Genomic DNA, 22,443 nt, shown 5'->3' with positions numbered 1-22,443 from the left:
ACTGAGTTGCAGCGACTACGCCAGTGGAGCATTTACTTAAAGCACTCCGTATGAAACAACACGGTATAAAATAACCTTTATTTCCTGCAGTTTCTCACTCACAAGCAGCTCTGAGGAGTAACATGTTTTTTTTTTCTGTGCAGTGACAAGGTGCCACGAATCCTGCCCCCCCTCAAGGTGGACAAGTCCCTGTAGGCACACACACAAACACAGGTGGCACTGAGGCACTGGCGCTGCGGTTGTCACCTCCCCATGCGCGGTATGCCCCGCTCCAGCCGGCCCACGCTGCCGCCAGGGCTGCATAATTTTTCTCCGCACTTTTGTCCTTTTCCCTCCGGACCGCCGCCAAGGCCCAAAAAAAGCCCGTTTTGTCTCCCAAAAAGCTGTGTGCTCCAGGTGAGGCTCGAACTCACAACCTCGGCATTGCTCGGCTTTGTACTGCTGTATAAGTACCGCGCGCTAACCGATTGCGCCACTGGAGCCCTGACACCAAGTCCTCCCGAACGCTTTATCAAGGGCTCCCCCGGCCCCGGCGGAGGAAGCGTGGATGACTCCCGCCCGCACCCCGCGCTGAGCGGCGGCCCAAGGCCGCCCCGGCTCCCTGCCCGGGCCGCGCTACCCCGTTAGCGGCGCGGAGAAGGCATGACGGAGCTGGAGGACGCTACACCGCTCAGGGAAGGCGGCGCCCGCGAGCAAGGGAGACAGGAGCGGCGGCGAGACCCGGACAAAGCCCTCCCGCCCCGGCCTGCACGCTGGGCGGGCGGGCAGGCGGCTGTGGGGGTGCGGCAGAGCCCGGCCCCCCTCCGCCGCCGAGCGGGAGGGGCTGCGGGCGCGGCGGGGCGACCGTGGCAGGTGACGGGGGGCAGCGGCGCGGCCTGACCGCCCTCCGGCAGCCGCGGGCTGGAGCCGTCCTCGCAGTTCCGTTCTCCGGGGCGAGACAGACGGAGCCCGGCCCCGAGTCGTGCGGGATCGAGCCTCCTGACGGCCTTCGGTAAAGGCTTGGGCCGCTGCGTCAGCGAAGTTCAGCCTCCCGTAGGGTGATGATGCACCCCCGGTCGTGCTCAGGACCAGGCCGCAGCGAAAATGTGAGCAGTTACTGGCAGGGAACTAATGGTTGGTATCTGTAGCATCGCCACTGTGTGCGACACGAGGGGTGTCTAGCACTCAAAACAAATGTTTGTTCAACACTGCGTGTGTGTTGCTAAAGTATACCTCCAACATGGATTTATTCTGCAGTCAGATCTGTCATACCTTATGTGGCAAAAAGATGGTGAACATAATTGTTATCAGCAGACACTTAAACCCAAGTGTGACTTCTGTATGTACCTGACACGAAACACAACTTTGTATCTCACAACTCCACTACCTCTCTTCCCCATGATCTCATGGTAAATGAGCCGACACTTTTTGAACGGAGAGGAGGTGCTTCTCACTTGCCAGGAAAGTTTTTCTCCTGTTGGAGTTATTTCTGTGAGCATTACCTAGAATACATTTCAGTGGTATACAACATTAACAGGTGAAACAGCATGCAAATGCTGTATGTGATCCTTGATGAAGGTGTCTGGCATGGAGAAGAGAACTGGCAGTTCATTTCTTCAGAGAAATCTTCCATCATATAGGTATACCCGTGGCATACCAGAAAACAGCAGCAGCCTTCATTACCCTTAACATCATTATGGTAACAAAATAATCTATATCACACAAAGATTGCTGGGGGGGGGAGGGAGGGGAGGTAGTACCAAGAATGTAGTTTAAAAAGTATATAGCCCAGTGTCAATATTTAACTTGTATTTTTTTGTTAACATATTTTTCTTATTGGACACAAGCTTGTAAATTTAAGTTTCTAATGGGTTTGGTGATTGAGAAAGGTAGACAAATAGAGTGTTTTCCAAAATGCAGCTTTTTCCAATAACCCTTTTTTCCTGTACCCTCAATGGAAAATACTAATTATTTTCATGTAGCAATTTTGTGCTTCAGCACTCTTGCACTGCTCTGGCAGCAAGAGGTTACACATCGAGTCCTTACCTTTGCATAAAGGAAGGATCAGGGCCAGAAGGGAGAACAGAAACCCCAGGTCCTGAAACAGGCTTTGATGGATGTGAAGAACCATCAGGAAGCAGACTAGCAAGTAAAATCCAGGCCCCAATCAGTTCCTTAGGTGTATGAGAGGAACTTATTTACTTGGGTGTCTCAGAGACTGCAACACTGGTTCTTTCTTCGCCTCTCCAATAGACTTCACAGAAATAGAGTTTCACAGCGTTCCACACCTTGCAGTTATCTACATTTATTAGCCCCACTATTATATGCATCAAGTGGCAATTAACTTCATTTTTCAAAACCTACTGACTTTCAGAAGGTTGCAGAAAATGCTACCCTAAAATAGCCTCAGCCTTATATTAATGGTGAATTTTGTAAGTGAACTTGGTTTCCTCCCTGGGTAGGTTTAACTGTCAGGTTTCTGTACCTCATACCAGCCACAAAATGGATTTATGAGCCTGCAACTGAGAAAGTTTTCTCTGCAGGTAATCTCTATCTCAGGTAATCTCTTGTATTCTGCCTGGTGGGAAAAAGCGGAGACTAGGGATTAGAGCAGTGGTTGTGGACAAGATCCCTGCAGTTAAAACTGGTACTTTAATACCATGATGAACAAGGATTGGCTCAATCAATTTCAGCATCTGTGTTTTTTCCTACTGTGACTCTGGAGATTCTCTTGGCTTTCATGCCCAACAAACCGAGTCCTGCTCTGCAATACAAGTTTCTAACGATGAGGCAGAGTTTTACAAAACCACAGTCATTAACTAGTGTCTGCATTTCTCCAGTCCTGCCAATCTGGGTCATAATCCCTTAAGTGAAAGTGCATTTTAAATAGAAGTTCTCTTTCCTTCACAGCTAAGAACAGAACTGCCAGCAGCATGCAGAACAAAAAGTACCAAAGTGTACCTGTCTGTAAGTTCAAAACCAGGCCTCATGTGTTTGCTCTGGGGTGGTGCCTCACCGCAGCCATTCTGTTGGTAGAAATTTCACCTGCTACATAAGTGATGTGGTGGTGGTGTTTTGCAATTGAATGAAATAATAAATACTTTGGGCTTATTTCACAGGAAATTACAGCTAGTCCCATTGTGATTGTATTAATACAGTGGGACTGTAAATCCACATGTGGATCTTTTTATCTTGAACAGATTTTTTCCTGTTCTATAAATTACATGATGAGTTTAGACTAAACTGCAAAGAAGTGATAGAGACGAAGGTAAAACAGAGTCACTCTTACAAATACTTGATAAAAGCACAGTATTAGTTCAAAGTCACACTCAGTTGCTTTCTTCTGGTGGAAAATTACAACAGTATGAGTTAAAGAACCCCCAGATTTGTACTGCTCATCATGCTGAACTTTCCGGCCTGTAGCTGCACTGCTCATATGTGCAAGCCATGGAGAATGTACCACTCACTTTTAACCAGGTCATTTTATCACCTTATACCCATACATATTCACCCACTAAGCACAGTGTAGATAAAAGTGGAAGACTGAGATATGTCAAGAGCAAAGTGCTAAGATATTGTAATGTCTTGGGATTTTTTTTGTTTACCCACTCATCTCATGTGTTTGGAGTCTGTTTATAAATTTATTTATTTAAAAAATTGGGGGTGGCAGGGAACAGAGTGAGCAGTCCCATAGCAACTGTGTAGCTCTTGAACAGCAGCTTGTGAGGGAATAAAGACTAATAAAGATCTGGAAAGTCTGGTTCTTCTCAGTTTCTTATTTGCCTGACAATTTGATAGCAGTATGCTGCACTTTCCCAAAGGGCATCACAGAATCAGGGTCAGCTCTCCACAAGCCCTGCTATAACATTGGCAGAGCGGATCAAATTAAGATGAGCATTTATGGACAGCTAGTCTTGGTCTTACAAATGCAGGAGACATCGGTATTTTGGCTACTTGGCAAAAGAAGATTCCAGCATTTTCGAACAAATATATATACCACAAACATTCAGGCTTAGAATGTTGAAGGGAGGTTTCTATATTAGACTTGAAAGGAGTGAATCCCCCAGCCTCATCCATTTTTTGTGACTGCTTTTCTGACTGGCCATTTTTGTAGAGGTAACATTCTCACTCCAGTAGATGCAGTAAAGACAATTAAGAAAACCCTTGTGGGCAAAACCCAGTCTCCAATAAAAATAGATATTTTTAAAACACTAGTCAATTATTAGCCAAGCTGCTGGAGCATTAATGCTCCCTATGAAGTAACCTTTGGCTGATGGACCTGTCCCTTTTGACACTGAAGCCTGAAGACACCTCTCCTACCAGCCAATCCCCTGAACACTGGGGTTGGAATCACAGGCAGCCTACTCACAGAAAAAGCACTCTGCAAATTCTGATATCTCCAGCAAAAGTTTCACAGGTGGTGGACCATGGAGCTTCTTGTGAATGTAAGAAAATGGATAGAAGAAAACAAAACTGCCTTTTTGCCACCTGTTTGCAATAAGCTTATGTAAGTAAATGAAGTTGTTTTTTTTACCAAGTTATATATACAAATATTCCTAGCTATAAGAGGAAGCTGCAACAATGCATACATGGTAAAGATCAATAAGGAACCATAGTTCCTCAGGCTGCAGCCAGAGTGCTGTTCCAAAGAACAGAAAGTGAGTGAAATCTGATTTGCAATAACTCAGCAGAATCTGCAAAGATCAACTTGAATATAAGATACTTGTCTCAACTCAAAATTACTTGTAGGCAGGGAGACTGAGTTAAGAGAATTTGTGTCAGGCTCTGTGACAGCAAACTCCTAGAAATCAGAGGAGATGGCATCACATCCAAAACCAAATAACAACCTGAAGTAGCTAAAGCTGCTGAGAATCATTCCAACATCACAGAGGAGCCAAAGCTGCAGAAGCAATCAAAATCAGAAGGATATATCGCTGAAAAACAAGGAAAAAGGAAGGGCAGCAGTACCAGAGGATCAGATTTCCAGTGCCTTTCCAGATCTGTCAAGGCAGGAGGGTAGGGATCCTGGAGGAAGGGTAGGGAGCCTGCAGGGACAGTTTACAGCCATTTACAGTATTCTGAATGAGACAGCCAGTATAAGGAAAGAAAGTGTGTGCATTATGCAGGTGTATATACACTATGCATATGCTCTGTGTCAAAGCTTAGGAACAAATTGCAATGTAAATTATCTAATGTGTCTCAAAATATTAACAAGGATTTCTTTGTCAGTGAAGCTGAGGAGAAAATATTTTGTCTAAAACTCTGTATGCAGAAAGCTTTCATTAGAAAGTATTTTCTCTAAGGAGTGACATAGACCCAGGTTTTATAAAGAAATGAAAAAGCATTTTTTAAACTTTAAAAACCTTTCTTTACCATTGTAGTCATTAAAAAAAAAATCAAAAAATATGCCTCTTGCCCTTCCCTTAAATGCTATCTCTAATGAAAAGGTGAATGGGCAGTAATGTATCAGCAATATTAATTTCCATTCACAGGGGCAAGGGTTACTTTTCAAAGCAATGGTTACAAGACAAAGAAAAGGTAAAAAGTACATCCTTACTGCCATGTCTGTGTTGAAACTGCAGCTGTGTGTAGAACTGAAAAATTCTGAAGCTTGAATCACTACAAGTGTTCCCATTTCTTTAATTTTCAAAATGGATTTAGGAAGCATTTTATGAAGTATATTCATTTCTGAAGCTTACCAATGATAATGGGAAAATTTTAGTATTTTACACATCTTTCTTTCTTTATCAGTACAATGAATCTTCTTTGTATTTACTACACTATTCTGTACTGCTTACTAGTAGTTCTGTGTAAACCTTGAGTAAATCTGCAATGTGGCGTCTATCATAGACCTTTGCCCATAAACATTTTAAGAAGCTACAGTGAAACAATAAACATTTTTTTTAATAAAAATTGCATAGTTTAAAACAAAATCCATTTTTCCAACATGGTTTTAGCCTATGTAGAAGGAGAGTAAAACCATCTATTGCATGGATTCTGAGTCTACCACCACCTGCACCTGGTGCTACCTAAGTGCTTTCAGGATTTTCCAAAAGGTTTTAGGTGATTTTTCAAGAAGCAACTAATAGATTTTGAACATTTTTTCAAAGGCTTGATCCTTTATGTGCTCAGTAGAGAGGTATAAGGCAATCTTCTCACTGTGTCCTAGTGCCTCATTGAAGGCAACCACCTCAAAATTTAACTTACTTTGTTTCAAGGGAGACTTAATAGTTAAAACTAGGTCTCACAGCAGATCAGTAGGGCTTTTGTTATCTGAAGTTATTGCAGCTTTCAGGCTTTTATGACATTGTGTTCCATACATTTGAGAGGATCACAATTTTTAAATACCTATTTGGAATTGCAACACAAAACCTCAATTCCTGAATTACTGCCTATTCAGGGTTTTACCAAGTCAAGAAAATGATACATCTAATTAAATTGCAGCTCTGACATTGTGTTTTAATGACACCAGCTTGTAAGTTTAAATGCTTTTTAATCTCCACAATGAGCAATTAGTGCAAAATCAAACCCCTTGACACAGCTGATTTTCGCAGGTGGTTCTAAAGCTCTTATTCTGAACTCAGAATATGATGCTTACCTAAAGGACTATTAAGTGTGGCCATGAACCCACTGATTCTTTGTAGCCTTATCATGATTTTGAAGTGTCACCTGCTGGTACCATTTTCTTTATGAGGATGAGAAGAGAAATGTAACATTATGGAAAACTTAATAGTCCATTAATTAGGTCCTCATTATAACAACAGTACAGTCAAGTAATTTTCTCATCCCTGAAACCTTTAAACTCTTTAAACTCTTAACTGCATTTTGGCAGTCTTAACTGAAACTTTTCTTTGTTATGATATTTCATAAATATCATAAATAAATAAATAGTTGTTAAAGATAACAATATTTAAAGCAACTATATTAACCAGATAACTATAGTTAACAAGATGGACAAACTTACCTATTGGAGTTCCTGCTCATATTTCATAGCTGGAATCTTTTGATGGTGTCAGTATACATTTGTTAATGATTGAATGATTAACCCATAGCCTGTTTATTCTATAAAGCCCAGGTAAATCTATGGGATAATTAATCGTAGATTTGCCAAATTAATAAGTCAAGCTGTAATTATTTTATAGCAGTATTTTTACTTATACTTAGTGAACTAGTAACAAAACTGAATGTTTATTAGAAAAAAAAAAACAAACTAACCCATCTTAACAGTAGACTACAAGGAAACAGATTACCTTTCTCTTATTGTATTCTTCAGCGTTGATTTTCATTTATTTCATTATTATCTGTATTACTGCTGTTTGGGTCATCCAGCCCTTCTTTAGTAGAAGTGTTCATTAAAGCAGAAGCATTACAGTGTGCTGTTGAAAATGAATATTAAATCTGCGTGGTACAAACAATTTGGATTTCACTTCCTTATTTTATGATACAGATATGAAGCCCAGTGCTAAAAAATATACAGCTTCCTGTGGAGAGAACAGTCAATTCTAATTCTTTGGTTTTATTTAACCAACTAATTTGTCACTGTTACTTTTTAGCTGCTTTACTAGTCCCCACTGTGTTGGTTATTATCATTGAAATACTCTTCACGGAAAAAGTGGTAAGGTAGCAAATTGAATATGTATGTGCCACCACTCAGAACAGCCTCTCTCAATTAAGGCTTACAAGGTGCTGACAGGGACACGTTGTTGTTGTTCCCTGTGTTTCAGGGGATCATGGCCCTGCTGGTTCCATGTTACTGCCCAGAACCTCCTAATTGCAAAGCAGAGGTTAATACACCTCAGTTCACTTGTCAAACAGCAGAAGAACAAATTTTGGTTCACAGCTAGCCTGATTTTGAGGGTTTTTTTTTAGCAAAGGAAAACCTACTACTTTCCCTTTTTATTAGTGTGAATGGACTGATAGGTAGTTGGGGTGATAGCCTTCCTTGTGATAGCTGAGAGGAATGCTCACTGGGGCTCTTAAGAGGGGCAGAGTTAAGAAAGGCCTGGAATCTCTTGTTCTGAAATAGCCACAACCACACTGAAACCACTGTAATGTTATTCCAGCTTAGCAAAACCATTATAAACAGAATAGAAATTAGCTGGCAATTCCTACCATCAGTATCGATGGTAAGCCTACCAAGGGGGGGGGGGGGGGGGGGGGGGGGGGGAAGTATGTTTTTACCTTTGTTAACTTTTAAGAGTTTTACCTTTACATAATCAGCTCAGGTTGAAAAGCCTCTTTTCTAGTTCCTGTCTCTTAGGTAACATTCTTTATCTTTTCAATTCAAAGCTCTTTTCACAGCTGGCAGCTATTGTTGTCCCCTTTTCATAGCTGGAGGCATTGAAACACCAGGAGGGAGGTAGTTGGCCTCAGGTCACCCAACAGGACAGTGCCAGAGCAGAGAGAAGCATCCAAGGTCTATGAGTTCTTGTACTGGCTGTTGCTTTCCACTCAAAGTTGTTTCATTGACTCACTGTCCTAAAAGAATTAAAAATAATAAATGAAATAAAGAACATCATGAACAGAAGTAGCTTCAAAATGTCACTTTCTTTTCCAGGCATCGCTACCAATTAAATGTGATGTTTGTTGGAGGGCCAAATGAAAGGAAGGATTATCATATTGAAGAAGGAGAAGAGGTAACCTATAGGTTGTTTATGTTATTCAGGTTTAATTTATCTATAATGATTAAATGCAGCTACTTTTGAAGCTATAGATTAACAATGCCAGCCTCAGTGACATGTTTATTAGATCTGCTCATAGGCTTAAACAGAATCATTCACCAGAACCAAAAATCATCTCTGCATTTTGTTTGAAACAAGCACGTGAGGTCAGATCTGTTTTGCTGTAATTAATTTCCAACAGGAAACTAGAGAAAGTGTTTTGACACATCCAAATGTCTCATTTCAACGTTTTGGAACAGAATTTTAGGAAGGTAATAATATTTTTTAAACAATATTTTATTGCAGAAGATTGGCCTGTATTTTGAAATTTGGTATTCAAAAATCAAAAATATTTTCATTCACTTGAAATCACTTTTTTTTGTGGCCTTTGTGAGAATCATCAGCTTTTCAGCTTTCATTTGAGTTTGGAAAGTATAGAGCCTTTAAATATTTTTCACATCGTTCCCCTGTGCTCAAAGCCATTCCACTGGTGGCTCAAAGTCATTCCAACTTTGAGTTGTGAGTAGCCATTGTGCCAAATGAGCATATAGAAACCTAACAAAATTGTAACAATTTACACCTTCTTTGTTTACTACCTTTTTCTTGGAATTGCTTACTGTGCCTGGGGACTTCTCCACCACCGGCTCTGAAAAATCTTAAGGGAAAGTGATTACTAGAGGCCTGGAAGTAAGGGTATCAGGATGGACACAATTTTCCTTGCTTCCCAGCAGAATAATTTAACTTCATGTCATTCCAATGACATTTGACAACCTAATTTTAAGTGTCTTTGGAAACCCAAGCCTAAGCATCTACATAGTTTAAGGCAGAAGTGGGTCAAGTTTCTATAAATCCTTTCAAAGAGAAAGAAAAATTCATTTATTTATCACTGAATCATTTCTCCCCAAACCCACCCCAGAATTTCACAAGAGCCTTCATTGATTTCCTGTTCTAACTGTGCTGTGCAGGTGTGTGTCATCTTTACAGACACACAGCCCTGGAAGAGCAGATGCAGAGTTATCCCTGGGTGACTCCCACCTGTGTTGGATTGTCACTCCCATCTCCTAGCCCACCTGTGGCTGTGGGCACAGGCACATTCATCACAGACCAGGTTACCAGCACAGTGCACTGTGTCCCTTCTCATGGGCTGTGCAGGGAGAGCTCTGGCAGCATATGGGACCAGGCCATCACGCTGTTTGGGATTCCTTAAAATGAAAATTAGGCTGATTTAATTTAACTTTTTTTGTTGTTTTTCAAGTTGCAAGATGTTCCTGTATTTGTAAATAACTTGGCCTATCCTTTTATAAACTCTTTATATGACTTCTCAACAATACAAAAAGTTAACCATATCCATAAAGGCATAATTTTTAATTTACTGTTGCATATTGATGTTGTTGCTAACTCAAGTGGAAACAAGGGTTTTTTAGGTTTTTATCAGTACATGCTCATTTACATAGTAAGCTTCTCACAATCATTCAAAAACCAAAAATGGAAACATAACAACCCTGTAACATCGGAAACTTGGCAATACACACATCAGAAGCATTATCAGTTATGTACCAGTTTAACATATGGGCAAATTTTGTTCAGTTTTATAAAAGTACATTATAGTTATTCATTGCACTTTACCATAGTTTTTATCAGACACATTTACACTTTCCTGTGATCTAACTTAGAACCATGTTTCTCATTAGAGAAGAATTGTGAGGTAGAGAGTATCCTAGCAAAAGGGCATATTCCTAAATTAGATTTGGGATTAAAATAAAACCATTCAAAGCCATATTCAGCTCATTATTTTGTCAGAAAAAGGGTAACTTAGAGTTCTGGGTGATAATTTGAAGGCAGAGTATATAGACATACTGTCAGCAAGCCAAGTCACGAATGTGAAAACCCACAAATCCTTCAGGCAAATTTAGCTCATGCTGTTCTACTGTTAGTATTCCCACAGCAAAGAAGGGCTGGTTTGGAGAGAAAGTTAAATTTAGGATTGTTTATATCTGTCCACTCACTATCTCATGCCTGTTATCACACAGTTTATGGAGTGTCCTGTGGCAGAACTTGCGCTTGAAAGCCTGCAGTTCACAGCAGCAAAAGTTGGCACGCAGAGATAAGGGCTGAGGAGCATCCTCCCAAGCTGCTCTCTGCTGGTGCCATTAACGTGCAGGTGTATCAGGAGGATTAGGTCTGACTGTCTAATTAGGAGGAAAAAAAACCAGAGGCTTGATTTGAAGTCTCTTCAAAGCCTTTTAGAATTGTCTCCTGAACAGCCATTTAGGCTGAAATGACAGCCAGTCTAGCGCAATTTCTTTCTTCCTCTCAACAAGCAGGCATTTCCTAAAAAAACTCTGATATTTTGTTCCTTCTTAGTTTTCTCTATAGCTCTTCACTGCCTTCTTAAACTTCTGTGCACTACTTCTTTGCCACCATTCTGCACGAAAAGAGTCTCATACCCGAGACTGTGTTACATTGGATGGGTTTTTTAAAGAGAAATATGAAGCTGCAACTTACAAGTGTTAAACCATTCACAGTCTTCAGCTGGAATTTACCAGGAAGTCATATTCATTCTTATTTGTAAAGTTCCCTTTTGCTCTCTTCTCCATCAGATTAGAAGTAGTCAACAAACATCTACTCAGACATTCTCTGTCTCTAAATCAGACTCATTCAAAATGAAATGCTTTAGGAAATGCATCTTCTCTTGGAATGTGGCAAAAAAGTGCTGTGAGGATGGACCTATGTATCTAATACTGACAGAACTTTCTAGGAAGTGTTTGTGCTACATAACGAGTTCTGAAGGTTTCCAATAAATCATTATTTTGATGTGCCTCATTTGTCAAGACCGTTTTGGGTTCCATGGACTAGTGACTACAATTCTTGTGTGGTCAACTTGATGAGGCCACTGAAAGTTTCTGTGGCAGGCCTGACATGATCACAGAGTTGGAGAATTACTAAAGTTGGAAAACACTGCCAAGATCATCGAGCCCAACCTTTGAGTGAAACCACCTTGTCATCTAGACCATGGCACTGAGTAGCATATCCAGTTGTTTCTGAACACCTCCAGGAATGATGACTCCACCACCTCCCTGGGCAGCCATTTCAATGCCTGACAACCCTTTCCATGAAGAAATTCTTCCTGCTGTCCAACCCAAGCCTCCCCTGGCACGGCTTGAGGCTATGTTCTCTTGTGCTCAATCACTCACAGCTGTGGGGTAGCAGGTACCAGGGAATAGTCCTCAACATATCTTTGTCTTGGATTTTTCATCATACCATAGAATTTGTGACAAGAAGAGTTTCAGTGTTAACATAGCCTACAGGCTTCATGGTGTATTTACTGCATTTTTACTTGTAAAGCCTGAGGGTAGGGAAAATTCTTCCAAATTCCCAAATTCTTCCAAAGAAATAAGTGAAAACCCAAGGGGACCATATATTTTGGAGGAAGTTAATGACAGAGAAACCCCACGATCATAACAAAACCTAGCTCTAGTACAAGAATTTCAGAATTTATTTACTGCATTGTGTGGGCAGCCTTGGGGAAAAGTGACATATGCTAACAGCTAAATCTAGGATCACAAAAGTAGTTAGGCTGCTATCTCTTTATCCACCTCAGTCCACCACTTGCACACAGTGAATCTCAACTAACTTTGATTTTGCTGACTTTGATTTCTTAGCAATTTGCATTCTGTTGTTGAGTCTATGTAAAACAGCGCAGTTCCGTGCAGAGAAATTCAAATCAGCCTTTCATCTACCACCTGCAAGACATTTGCATTGGCACAAACCTCACTTGGATTTAGAAGTCACACTTCTTACTGTGCTGTATTTTACCCTAAGTTTCTGCTCTCAGCATCTATGTTGTTTCCTATGGATAGAGCCACCTAATTATAGGCACATCCCCACAGACCAAAGCCCTCGTACTGCAGTCCTGAAGAGAACTCTCAGAGAAGGAGCTCCCCCTCCTTTGATCATCTTGGTGAATCTCTTCAGCTTCTTCTAGCATATTCACGTGGTCTGACTGAGATACAACTTCATGCTTGAAACATGATACAGGTTTGAGGTCACATCTGCGACAAGTCATCTGAGTTTTCTTGACCTGAGTTTTGATTTCTCTTTCTCTCCCTCTCTCACTGACACCACAAGTAAGACTTGTCTCCAGTTTCTAATAGATTATCTGCCTAAATGAAGCCTGACTCCTTCTAGTGTATGCTGCTCTCCAGTCAGCATGCCTTTGAGAAACTCCTCCCTATCAGATTAATTTGCCATTTGCATTTTATAAGGATAGTGGATGTCTGAAAACAAGAGGAAAGTGGGGCTAGGTGAGCATTCCAATAGGTTGTTTTGTCTTGCTTAGATCTCAAATCAATCTGAGAACCTGAATCACAACAAAGCAGGAGAAATATTTGCTTCTTTCCATTTAAAAATCCCCACATTTAGCTGATAAAGAATCTTGGAATATTTTAATAAAAACCAGCTCCTATTAAAGTGTAATAAGAACAATGATCCTTTTGCATCAGAAGGAGATTTTGTCTTCAGAAATAGTTTTGCTGCATAAAATTGTTGGTGTGAGTTTTGGCTAGTATTCAGGTCTCACAGATGACATGTAAATGAGCAGAGGGAAGTAAAAAAACAAACCACACCAAAAGCCCTAAAAATAGTTTTCTCTACCTTCCTAATCTGTTTGTCTTGTAGACTTCTGATGGCTGAAAAACCCTTGTGAAAGGGAGAAAATTGTTTTTCTGTACTCAAATAGATCAGTAACCACTGAAGTCTGGAGAGGACCCAGGCTCTACTCCCACATCAGAATTTTATTTGCTCTGCAAATTAATTTAATGCTTAGCCATATGACAAGCAATACAAGCCAGGATATACCAAGCCAGAGCCTAATCCCAGAAGTGGCTGAGCAATCCCAAATTCCATTTTTAGATGCAGTCAGAACTCAAAGTATCCTGCTAATTACAGGTCTCTTTAGAGGTCTGTAAGTAAGCTGTCTGCTATCAAAGTCCTCATGGAGCTCTGGGTTCCTGTGTCTAGGCAAAGTTTGAAATCAAAGGTGGATCCAAATTAAATTACATAAACTGCTGTACATGAAATAAAATAGACTTGTGGGTCTTTTAGTTAGTCAATACAGACCCATTTCAAATCCTGTATTCTTCCACTGCTAGATGCTTCTTTGTTTACTCTGCTAGGATACCTGGATGAAGGAGCAATTCTCACCACACTAGGTGGTGAGAATATAGTGAGGATGTTAGGACTACTTTTAAAGTAGTATCTCCTTGTTCTACTACCCTGATGAAATTTCCATCAAGACAAGCAGTTTCAGCAATGCTTCCACTGATGGCAACAGTGAATTCCTACCTCTGTGCACCTCCTCTTCAGCATAATTTTTTCTGTGAGTATTCATAATTGAATGGAATATCACTGTACAGAATTGAGAGGGATTCAGCACTGGCCACTCTACCTTCCCCTGCAGGCATAATACTATCAGGTTTGAAGCATGATCAAAAAGGGTGAAGCAGACTAGGAAGGAGGATGTATTTCTCCTATAACAAAGAAAATTTAAGGGAAATTAAATTAATTTTAAAAAAACCCTCTCAGTCTTAAGGTGTTTTTATTTGAGTTTTGTAGGTATTTCTGCAGTTTTAATGATCATATTGAGTAATGTTATGAAATAATGTTACGCTTGGGGCAAAAAAGCACTCCTAGGTGCTTCATAACTTCTAGAGGTAAGATGAGCATTAATAAGGGAGGATTAATAAAGGAGGTGTTTTTAGTGTAATCATAATGAGAAGATACCACGTAGTAAGCAGAAAACTAAACAAAATGCTGACCTCTGGAAAAGAAGAAGAAAGGAAGATACAATAAATAAATAAGCACATTTAGTAACGAAGTATAAAAACAATGGTGAACAACCTTTGTTTCTTCCTTGAGACATGTTTTTCACCCAAAAGGACAAAATTCATGCCCAATTGTGAGCTATTATGCAGTAGCAATAGACAAATCTAGGCCTTTCTACAAGAAGAGGTACATATACATTTCATGTAACAAGAGCCCTTGTCATTAATAACATGTTAATAGAGCAGAAATATTGCACATTTCCTCAGTTTTTAGTACTGCTGGGGAGAATGGATACTAGATTATTCCAGTAAGAGCAGTGCAGCTGGGAAAGCTTATATTTTCAAGTGGTATGAACTCCACTGGCTTACTATCCTGTCTATATAGGTGTATATATATTTGTGTATATGCATACATGTACACCTGAATTTTTTTTTTGATTTTTTTTTTCCAAGAGAGACTTAGGAAAACATGAGACTTGCCCAAAAGGCAAAAGTTAGTCAGTATTTAGAAAAAAGAAGTTTCCAGCAAAAAGACAGTACTGTGCTGCCAATCTGGCCTCTGAAATGGGTGTGGACTGTAACTCACTGAGATATTAAATAGCTGAAAGTTTCCTTAGTAAAAAGTTCAGGTTATATTATAAGTAAAGCAGTATATTCACTAATTGCTGCTGCTTGTATTAATCACAGTTACATCGGGTGATTTATGGATGAGTGAAGCACTCAGACAATTAAAAAGAAAAAAGTTTTGAAGAATAGACCATAATTTACAGTGAAAGGTACTACTTAAATTCAGTCAGAAAAACACTTTCATTGACAATGTGTAGCCCACGTCATTCCTCCTCTCCCACTGCAAAACAGTTATTTTAATTCATAACTTACTGTTTATAATCTTTCCTTATGACTGTAATGCTTCACCTCTGAACTGGATAGCTGACATCCATTCTCAAGTTTTTAATTTCCAGTAAGGTTTCTCAGCTGCATGATTCATGTCAGAACCAGGATAAACTCTACTTCTGTTGTCCTTTTCCTCATCTACAAGTCCTATGCATGGGTTCAGTAATAGCTGCCCCAGTAGCTGCAGGGGAAATAACACTTCTGAAGCTCATGATTTCCAAAATTATACTTTAGGTTTCAGCTTTATCAGTGCCATATGACCCACAGCTGATGTGACAATCCATCTAGATCATACAGTCTTAGATGAATCTTCTATGAACTGGAGGAGAGGCCATTTCCCCGCTCAGATCACTTTCTGTCATGCAGGGAGCACCTGGCCCTGCCCAGTGGAGGGAGAGCTGCTGTAGCATTGGGTGCTGCCCTGCAGAAATGCCAAAAAAAGCCAGAGGCAAAGAACACAGAGGAATAGGCTGCAGTGAGGATCAGTAGCCTGGCACTGTGGCCTTCCAGACAAGAGTTATAATTTATCTGTAGTGATGTCCCTGGCACAAGGTGAACTTTTCACTCATTTAAACTTTCAGCATGAGCTTTTTTCCAGTGTATCTTCAGTTCTCCCTATTGTTTTGTTCCCTTGGCAGCATATTTATTCTTTCTCATATTCACTGAGGTGTTTCTTCAGTTCCAGGGGGCATGTATTAATATTTCAAAACTCTTTCAGAAATAATACTGATTTAAAAATTGATTAAGTTTTCCTAATGTTGGAAGGAGTTCAGTTCAGGGGGTTTTCATGCTTCAGTGGTTTCTTCTTTCCCCTATTTATTTTTCATTCTGATGAAATTGTAGAGACTTGCTATACATAAGGGATTTTTTCAATTATAGTTCTAACTTTGAATCATGTTTCAGACTACTTCAGCTGCACTAGCAATCTGGTTTCTAGATGTGGTAAAGAGAACATGGAAAGCATGGCAGAAGTGACTTCTGAAAATATTATTGCTCTGCACTATATAAAAATGAGGAGGAATGTGCCCATTATTTCAGGTCAAAGATACAGATCTGCTTACAGATCATGACCCAGTTCTGTCATGAAACATGAGGACCCGAGCACCTCAGAGCCCCCACAAAGCAGAGTAGGTTTTGGTCTGAAAACAGCCATATCACCAAAGATAGAATTTTGTGTTCAGTGGTTCTGTCCTTATAGACAATTTGAATTTAACCCTGTTACATATAAACAGTGGGAAGAGCAGCAGCTGTTGCTGGATTTGAGGGTATCCACAAAAGTAAAGCAGAACAGCTTCCAAATGGGTAATTCTTCCCAAATGAGAAAGCGCCATTAAAAAATTGAAAAAGTACACAAAAAAAACCCTGTCTGTGCATATTTGGAGCTTATTTGGAGAATTGACATATAATTTGATTGATTAAAGACTCTGCAACATCTGAAATTAAGCTTTCTATATTGTGTAATTAATGGATGCTTGAACTGTAATGTTGAGCCCTCCAAAAAGTAATTCCAAGGGTAAAACCAGGACAATGGAATTCCACCAGGTGCAGAGGATAGCTCTATATGCAGTTACAGACCTCTTGGATAGATTACTAAGATAATAGAAATAATACATATTCTGTAACTTTTTAAAAATCAACAGATTTTAGAAGCCAGTTGTTAGAAAAAATTCCACTAATACTTGCAACTGCAAATGGAATGTATTTATACATGTATTCTTTGTATAGAGAATATAAAGCACAGAATGTCTTGGAGTAGCTGCCTTAATGCTATATTTTTATTTCTTCAGCTTTTTTACCAGGTTCAAGGAGATATGTGTTTGAAGATAATTGAAAATGGGAAACACAAAGACGTTGTCATCCGAGAAGGGGAGGTAAAATGGGATTGTTTTTCTGTTATAGTTGTACATAAGTATGTTAACCAAATGTTTTATATGTTATTTAGAAACCAATTTATCCCTGCTGTGCAAAAGATGGCATCAGGATTTATTAAAAAAAAAAACAACCAAAAGCTTGAATGGAAAATTTTAAGAAAATAGTAGGAAACTACACTAAACTGTGTTCAACATTTGGCTGTTTCAATAACAGACAAAAATCCCTCTGAACATCTGGGGCATGTATTCATATAGTCCAGAGCATACTGAGAGAAGTTCTTATTCCCCTGCATTACATGGGATCTGCCATGTGAATTCTGTTGGATCAGGCTTTTATTTACACCTTGCCAGGTACACACCGCCCACCCACCTACACACACCATTAAGCAAACTGCCTAAACTGAGGAATTTAAATGATTCATACATTTTCAGCCTTCTTTAGTCCTCACAGCTTGCCTTTCCAGCCATCACAGTAGGACAGCTTTAAAAGAGCTGTTTACAAATAAAATTTATCCAATTTTTCCTTATAGTAGTACACTTGCTAAAGCATAGATTTCAGTGCTTTTACCAAGAGCGTGAATAGACACTGGCTGTTACTGCGAGTTAGATGTATACTACAACTGCCACTCATGGTTACTGACACAAGCTTGGACTGCACTCAAGTCTTTGAAAGGACTATTAGGTCTAGTGGAGACAGCCCTTAAAATGGAAGGCGTGTTAAACCCAATAGCTTAATGCCATTAAAAGCATTACAACTTTTTCAGTGATGAAACAGAGCCACGTTTTCCAACTATGAGGTTCTGGTATTACACTTCACACTGCAGGAGCACACCCAGCTGAGATCTCAGCGTGTAAGAGAAGCACTAGCAAAAAGGAGCACAAAATACTTGGTGGAAAGACTGACACTCATACTGCTAAGGCACCATCATTAGCTCTGCTTTGTAGACAGAGAAACTCTAATGACTGCCCGGCCTTAGCAAAAACATCTGTACTGGTGAAGAATACAGGCTAACCAGCTAGCTGCTAGGAAAGGTTCAGAAATAGACTTCTCTTAACCAGATGTTGCCTATTCACTTTGTCACTTGCTTGAGTAAACAGCCCCTCATATTTGTTATTTATTTTCGGAGAGAGTAGCACTCCTCATCATGCAATCATGCAATCAAAGGTGCTCACTGTGTTGGGAGGATACACGTGGCTGATCAATTTAGACATTTTATTGAGCAGACAAAAAACCTGCTTTTTTATTTCCATTTCAATTACTCAGAAATTGCAGTAAGTTTATAAATTTCAGATGAGAAATTGATTAGATTTTCATTTCAATTGTGTCTAGCAATGATGATCAAACCAGGAGGAGAGAACTTGCCTGCCATCAAGGCAGTGCTGATTGCAGTCACTGTGTCATCATTCACAGAGAAAGCAAGAAACAGTGTTTGCAGGGCTGTGGGTACCACAGTGGGTGCAGCTGCAAAGGAACAACATGGGATCAACAAAAAGTAGGGGAGAAGTGGGGAAAGGAACAGAAGACTTTACAGGTTGAGGGGCAGGAAAAGGACAATGCAAAAAACAAAGACTTCCTGACACTGATGCTTTCTGATTTCTTTTAACAGATGTTCCTGCTACCTGCCAGGGTACCTCATTCTCCTCAGAGATACAAAAACACTGTGGGTCTTGTGATTGAGAGGGAAAGATTAAAAACAGAAATGGATGGGCTAAGGTGAAGTATAAACTATTGACTAATCTGTTAGAATTAATAATATAAACTGATTTCTCATATCAATACAATGCTGTGTTTTAATTTCCTGATAATTTATCAGATTCATCCCAGCAATTTTGTACTAATTCTATCCACACATCTATTCATACACACATAAACAGAGATCTCATTTAGCATTTGCTTTAGTTAAACAAGGACCATATTGAAATTTCTAAAATACATGTTGTGGTTATAGCAATCTACTTATCTACTATGTACTGCTATTGCTTTAAGTTAAAAAAAAAAATCTCAGAGCTCTCTAACAACCCAGATAAAAAAGATTTTTTTATCAGTTCTGGCAAGCAGAATATTAATTCCTTTGCAAGCACTGAAAGCAAAAAGATGAAGAACAGCTTTCTTGTCAAGTGTGTGGGAAGCTAGAAACAAAAGTCAATTTTCTCACCACTAGTCCCTCTACATTGTACACACCTCTGCCTAGGTTTTATTGCCTTTTGAGAAAAACATCTTCATGTAAGTGAGTGATTTGCTTTGTATTCTAGAGGGAACAGGACTAAGCTTTGTCTTGTGTCCATACAGAATTCACAAGTCTAAGAGGGAAAGTCACAACAGTATAACCTTAGAAAAATTTAGAAAAGCTGTCTTGGTATTAACCAGAGATGGCAGACCAAGCAGAATTTATAGCTGTCCATATAATCCGTACAGATTTAAAACTGCAGAGATATCTGTAAGTGCTGTTCCTGTCCTTTCACCTACAATTTTGATTGTTGCACGAGTAGTGCCACAGTAGGAAGATTGCAAGTATGCAGAGCTAGAAAGATATACTTTTTCATTTAAAGAAAAAAAAGGCTATGGAAAGAAACTAAGAAAGGGACCATTCAAGAAAAGAAACACACGATTAAATTTCAAGCTAAAAACAAGTCCAGTTCATTTAAAGTATTATTTACCTATGCACTTGTCTCTTTTTTCCTTTCATTGCAGATGAGTAGATTGTCTGGACTTACATTATTTAAATGATACTTTGAGCTAGAAAAAAAATTACCAGTGATTTAGATGAAAAAGTTTATTATTAAAATAAAAAGGACTAAATAGTAAAAAAAGAACTTAAATAGTAAAGTAAACTTCACCTAAAGTAAAACAACCTACCATGTGAAGTCTGTGAATGGTATGAGACCGAGAAATGCTGAATGCCTTTTTAGGGATCCAGGCTGATCTAAAGATTTGCACTCCAATATAGGCATGCTCATGTGGAGAAGCTAAACTAAAAGCTACCTTATGGCTTGCAGGTGGAAATTAACACATCATCAATTCAAAGTATCTAATCAGATGCCTGAAAATAAATCAGGGGTTTTCAGTGCCCTTGTTTTCACACCGATGTGGTGAATAAAGAGACACTTGAAATTTTGGAAGTGAGAAATCTTGTCATGCTTTTGAACCTGCATTCCCTCTGTGTGCTCCTGGGAGAGAGGGGAATTTACAGCCAGAGCCCCTAATGTCCTCTTACTTTTTTCAACACCAGCCACCTGCAGCAAAGACTGCACAAGAGGAAATCCTAATGCACTTTGAAGTATGCTGACTCAGAGTCTAATACTGTGTTACTGTTCCATTATTTATGGTGTCTACAAACCATAGTCATAAATCAGAGCTCCCAGCATGCTGATTACTGCACAAGTGAAGAATAAGTAGCCTGTTCCAGTGTTCCAGCCTAAGTAATGATTACTTGTCTTGTGCTATGAGAAAAATGATCTAGCTACTCTTAATTCTATGGCAAATAAGTACAAAACCAAATGAGTTTAATGTTATTCATATTGTCAGATACTTTATTTGTACCAAACAAGACATATTTAGTACCTCCCTTCTCTGTAGATTGTCTGTGTTTTTAGATTTTGTGATGGCAGCATAGCTTTTTCTAAATTAGAGGTGTAGATAGTGTTATTCTCTACAGTGTATCCTCTTTTTGCAAAACATGAGGAGCTGGGGAGCTCTTAGAAAATTTCTGGACAATATATGTATAGATACATAAGACAGACATGAACATACAGATATACACAGGATAATTACATAAGTTTTGTTTTCCTCTTCAGACACACATTCCAGTAACTTTAATCTAAAAGACACACAGGACCTTTTTAAAAACATTGACAATATGAGTGACAGGACTGGAGCATCATTCCTTTCCAGTCTTACAGTCTTTTAAAAATCTGAGTGTAAATTTTATATTTGCCAGTCCTTAGATTGATTCCATACAGCAACCTTGACTTGTTGACCTCACCAAAATTTATTTATTTAAGACAAGAAATTAACGCAAGTGAAGCACTAAATTCCTCTTCAGAGGGGTGACTCAAACACTTCCCAAATCTGTGTAGCTGAAAACCATCTATTTTTCACTAACAAGTCCATAACCACCTTGTTTTTTTATCAGCCCCTGCATGGGCATTAATTAAGCTGACTCTATCAAGATGGGTATTTATGTCATTGCTGCACGGAAGCAGTTACTGGAAATGGTATTTGGGTCCAGGTTTTCTTGCAGTAACTACATCCAAGGTGAAAGTATTGGTCCCAAGAGATTATGGGAGCAATCATTTCCAGAATGAAATTGGGAAAGGTTGCGGAAGGAATTTGGTGAGTTGTGATTGATCAACAGAACTACAAGGCACTCCACAGAAGTTTGAGCACCCCACCACCAAGTCACTTAACCAGGAAAACAGAAAGCTTTCCCAAATAACCATTTCTCAGAATGAAGTCCACCAGGCTTGACAATAAGTTGCTCTTACACAACATCAAGTAGCTATTTTCTTCAAAAGACTGAAACTGCCTGATCAGTTAGTTAATAAAATGATTGACTAATGTGTTTACTTTATCAGATACTATGTTGGAGAATCAACTGATGTCCTCTTTGAAAAATGGTTTCACTGTGAAGATCTCGGCACCCAACTTATACCAATAATTCAAGAGTAAGCTTTTTCCTTTGTAAATTTAAAAAAAAAATTGAAATTATATTGTAGATCTTTGTCAGTCTGTGGCTTATGTCATTAATTTGCTATTTATACTGCATTTTACATAGACTTGTTAAAAGTTAATTTCTGCTTTATAAATTTTTAATCATGTCTTGTATGCCCCAAATTCATCAAATCAGATTTTCAAAAAGAAAAAGAGAGAAATCAAGTATTTCACACACCCATGTGGAAGACACTTTTTGAACCAGTAAGCTTAGTAGCACACTGCTTCTAAGTGCAAAAAGGATTGAGTGAAAAATTAACATTGATTAATGCTAGGTTATCAACGTAAATCACTGAACTGCTTTAAGGTTTCTTTCACTCTTGCTTTAATCTAAATACTTTTAATTGATATTATTTACGCATGATCAGGACTGTGGCAAACTTGGTAGAGAGCTACTTTGTAAGAAACATGTGAATGTCATTAACTCATCAGTTTGTTAAATGGTTACTAAAGGTGAACAAGGGAAGTGTTTAGTGACATTCATCTTGTAGGACTTTCAGACAAAT

At 39.2% G+C, this 22,443-nt stretch overlaps 1 protein-coding gene and 1 non-coding gene across 2 annotated transcripts in view; one reads left to right on the top strand and one right to left on the bottom strand.

Moving 5' to 3' along the window:
• Positions 1-388: 388 nt before the first annotated feature.
• Positions 389-482, bottom strand: TRNAI-UAU. Its single transcript has 2 exons — positions 445-482; positions 389-424 (listed from the first exon to the last, which is right to left on the bottom strand). It is a non-coding gene; the product is annotated as a tRNA-Ile (tRNA).
• A 3,873-nt stretch (positions 483-4,355) lies between these two features.
• HAAO (3-hydroxyanthranilate 3,4-dioxygenase) overlaps positions 4,356-22,443 on the top strand; it is a 32,755-nt gene continuing 14,667 nt past the window's right edge. The window contains exons 1-5 of the mRNA XM_041477152.1: positions 4,356-4,486; positions 8,537-8,615; positions 17,143-17,226; positions 18,834-18,940; positions 21,802-21,891. Of these exons, the coding sequence (XP_041333086.1) occupies positions 4,407-4,486; positions 8,537-8,615; positions 17,143-17,226; positions 18,834-18,940; positions 21,802-21,891 (440 nt within the window). The 5' untranslated portion in view covers positions 4,356-4,406. The remainder of the gene's footprint in view (positions 4,487-8,536; positions 8,616-17,142; positions 17,227-18,833; positions 18,941-21,801; positions 21,892-22,443) is intronic.

The sequence above is a fragment of the Pyrgilauda ruficollis genome, unplaced genomic scaffold (assembly GCF_017590135.1).
Source record: "Pyrgilauda ruficollis isolate IOZ18807 unplaced genomic scaffold, ASM1759013v1 scaffold4, whole genome shotgun sequence".
Lineage (NCBI taxonomy): Eukaryota > Metazoa > Chordata > Aves > Passeriformes > Passeridae > Pyrgilauda > Pyrgilauda ruficollis.
Note: the sequence above shows the minus strand (reverse complement) of the source record. Positions and strands in the feature narration are given on the sequence as shown.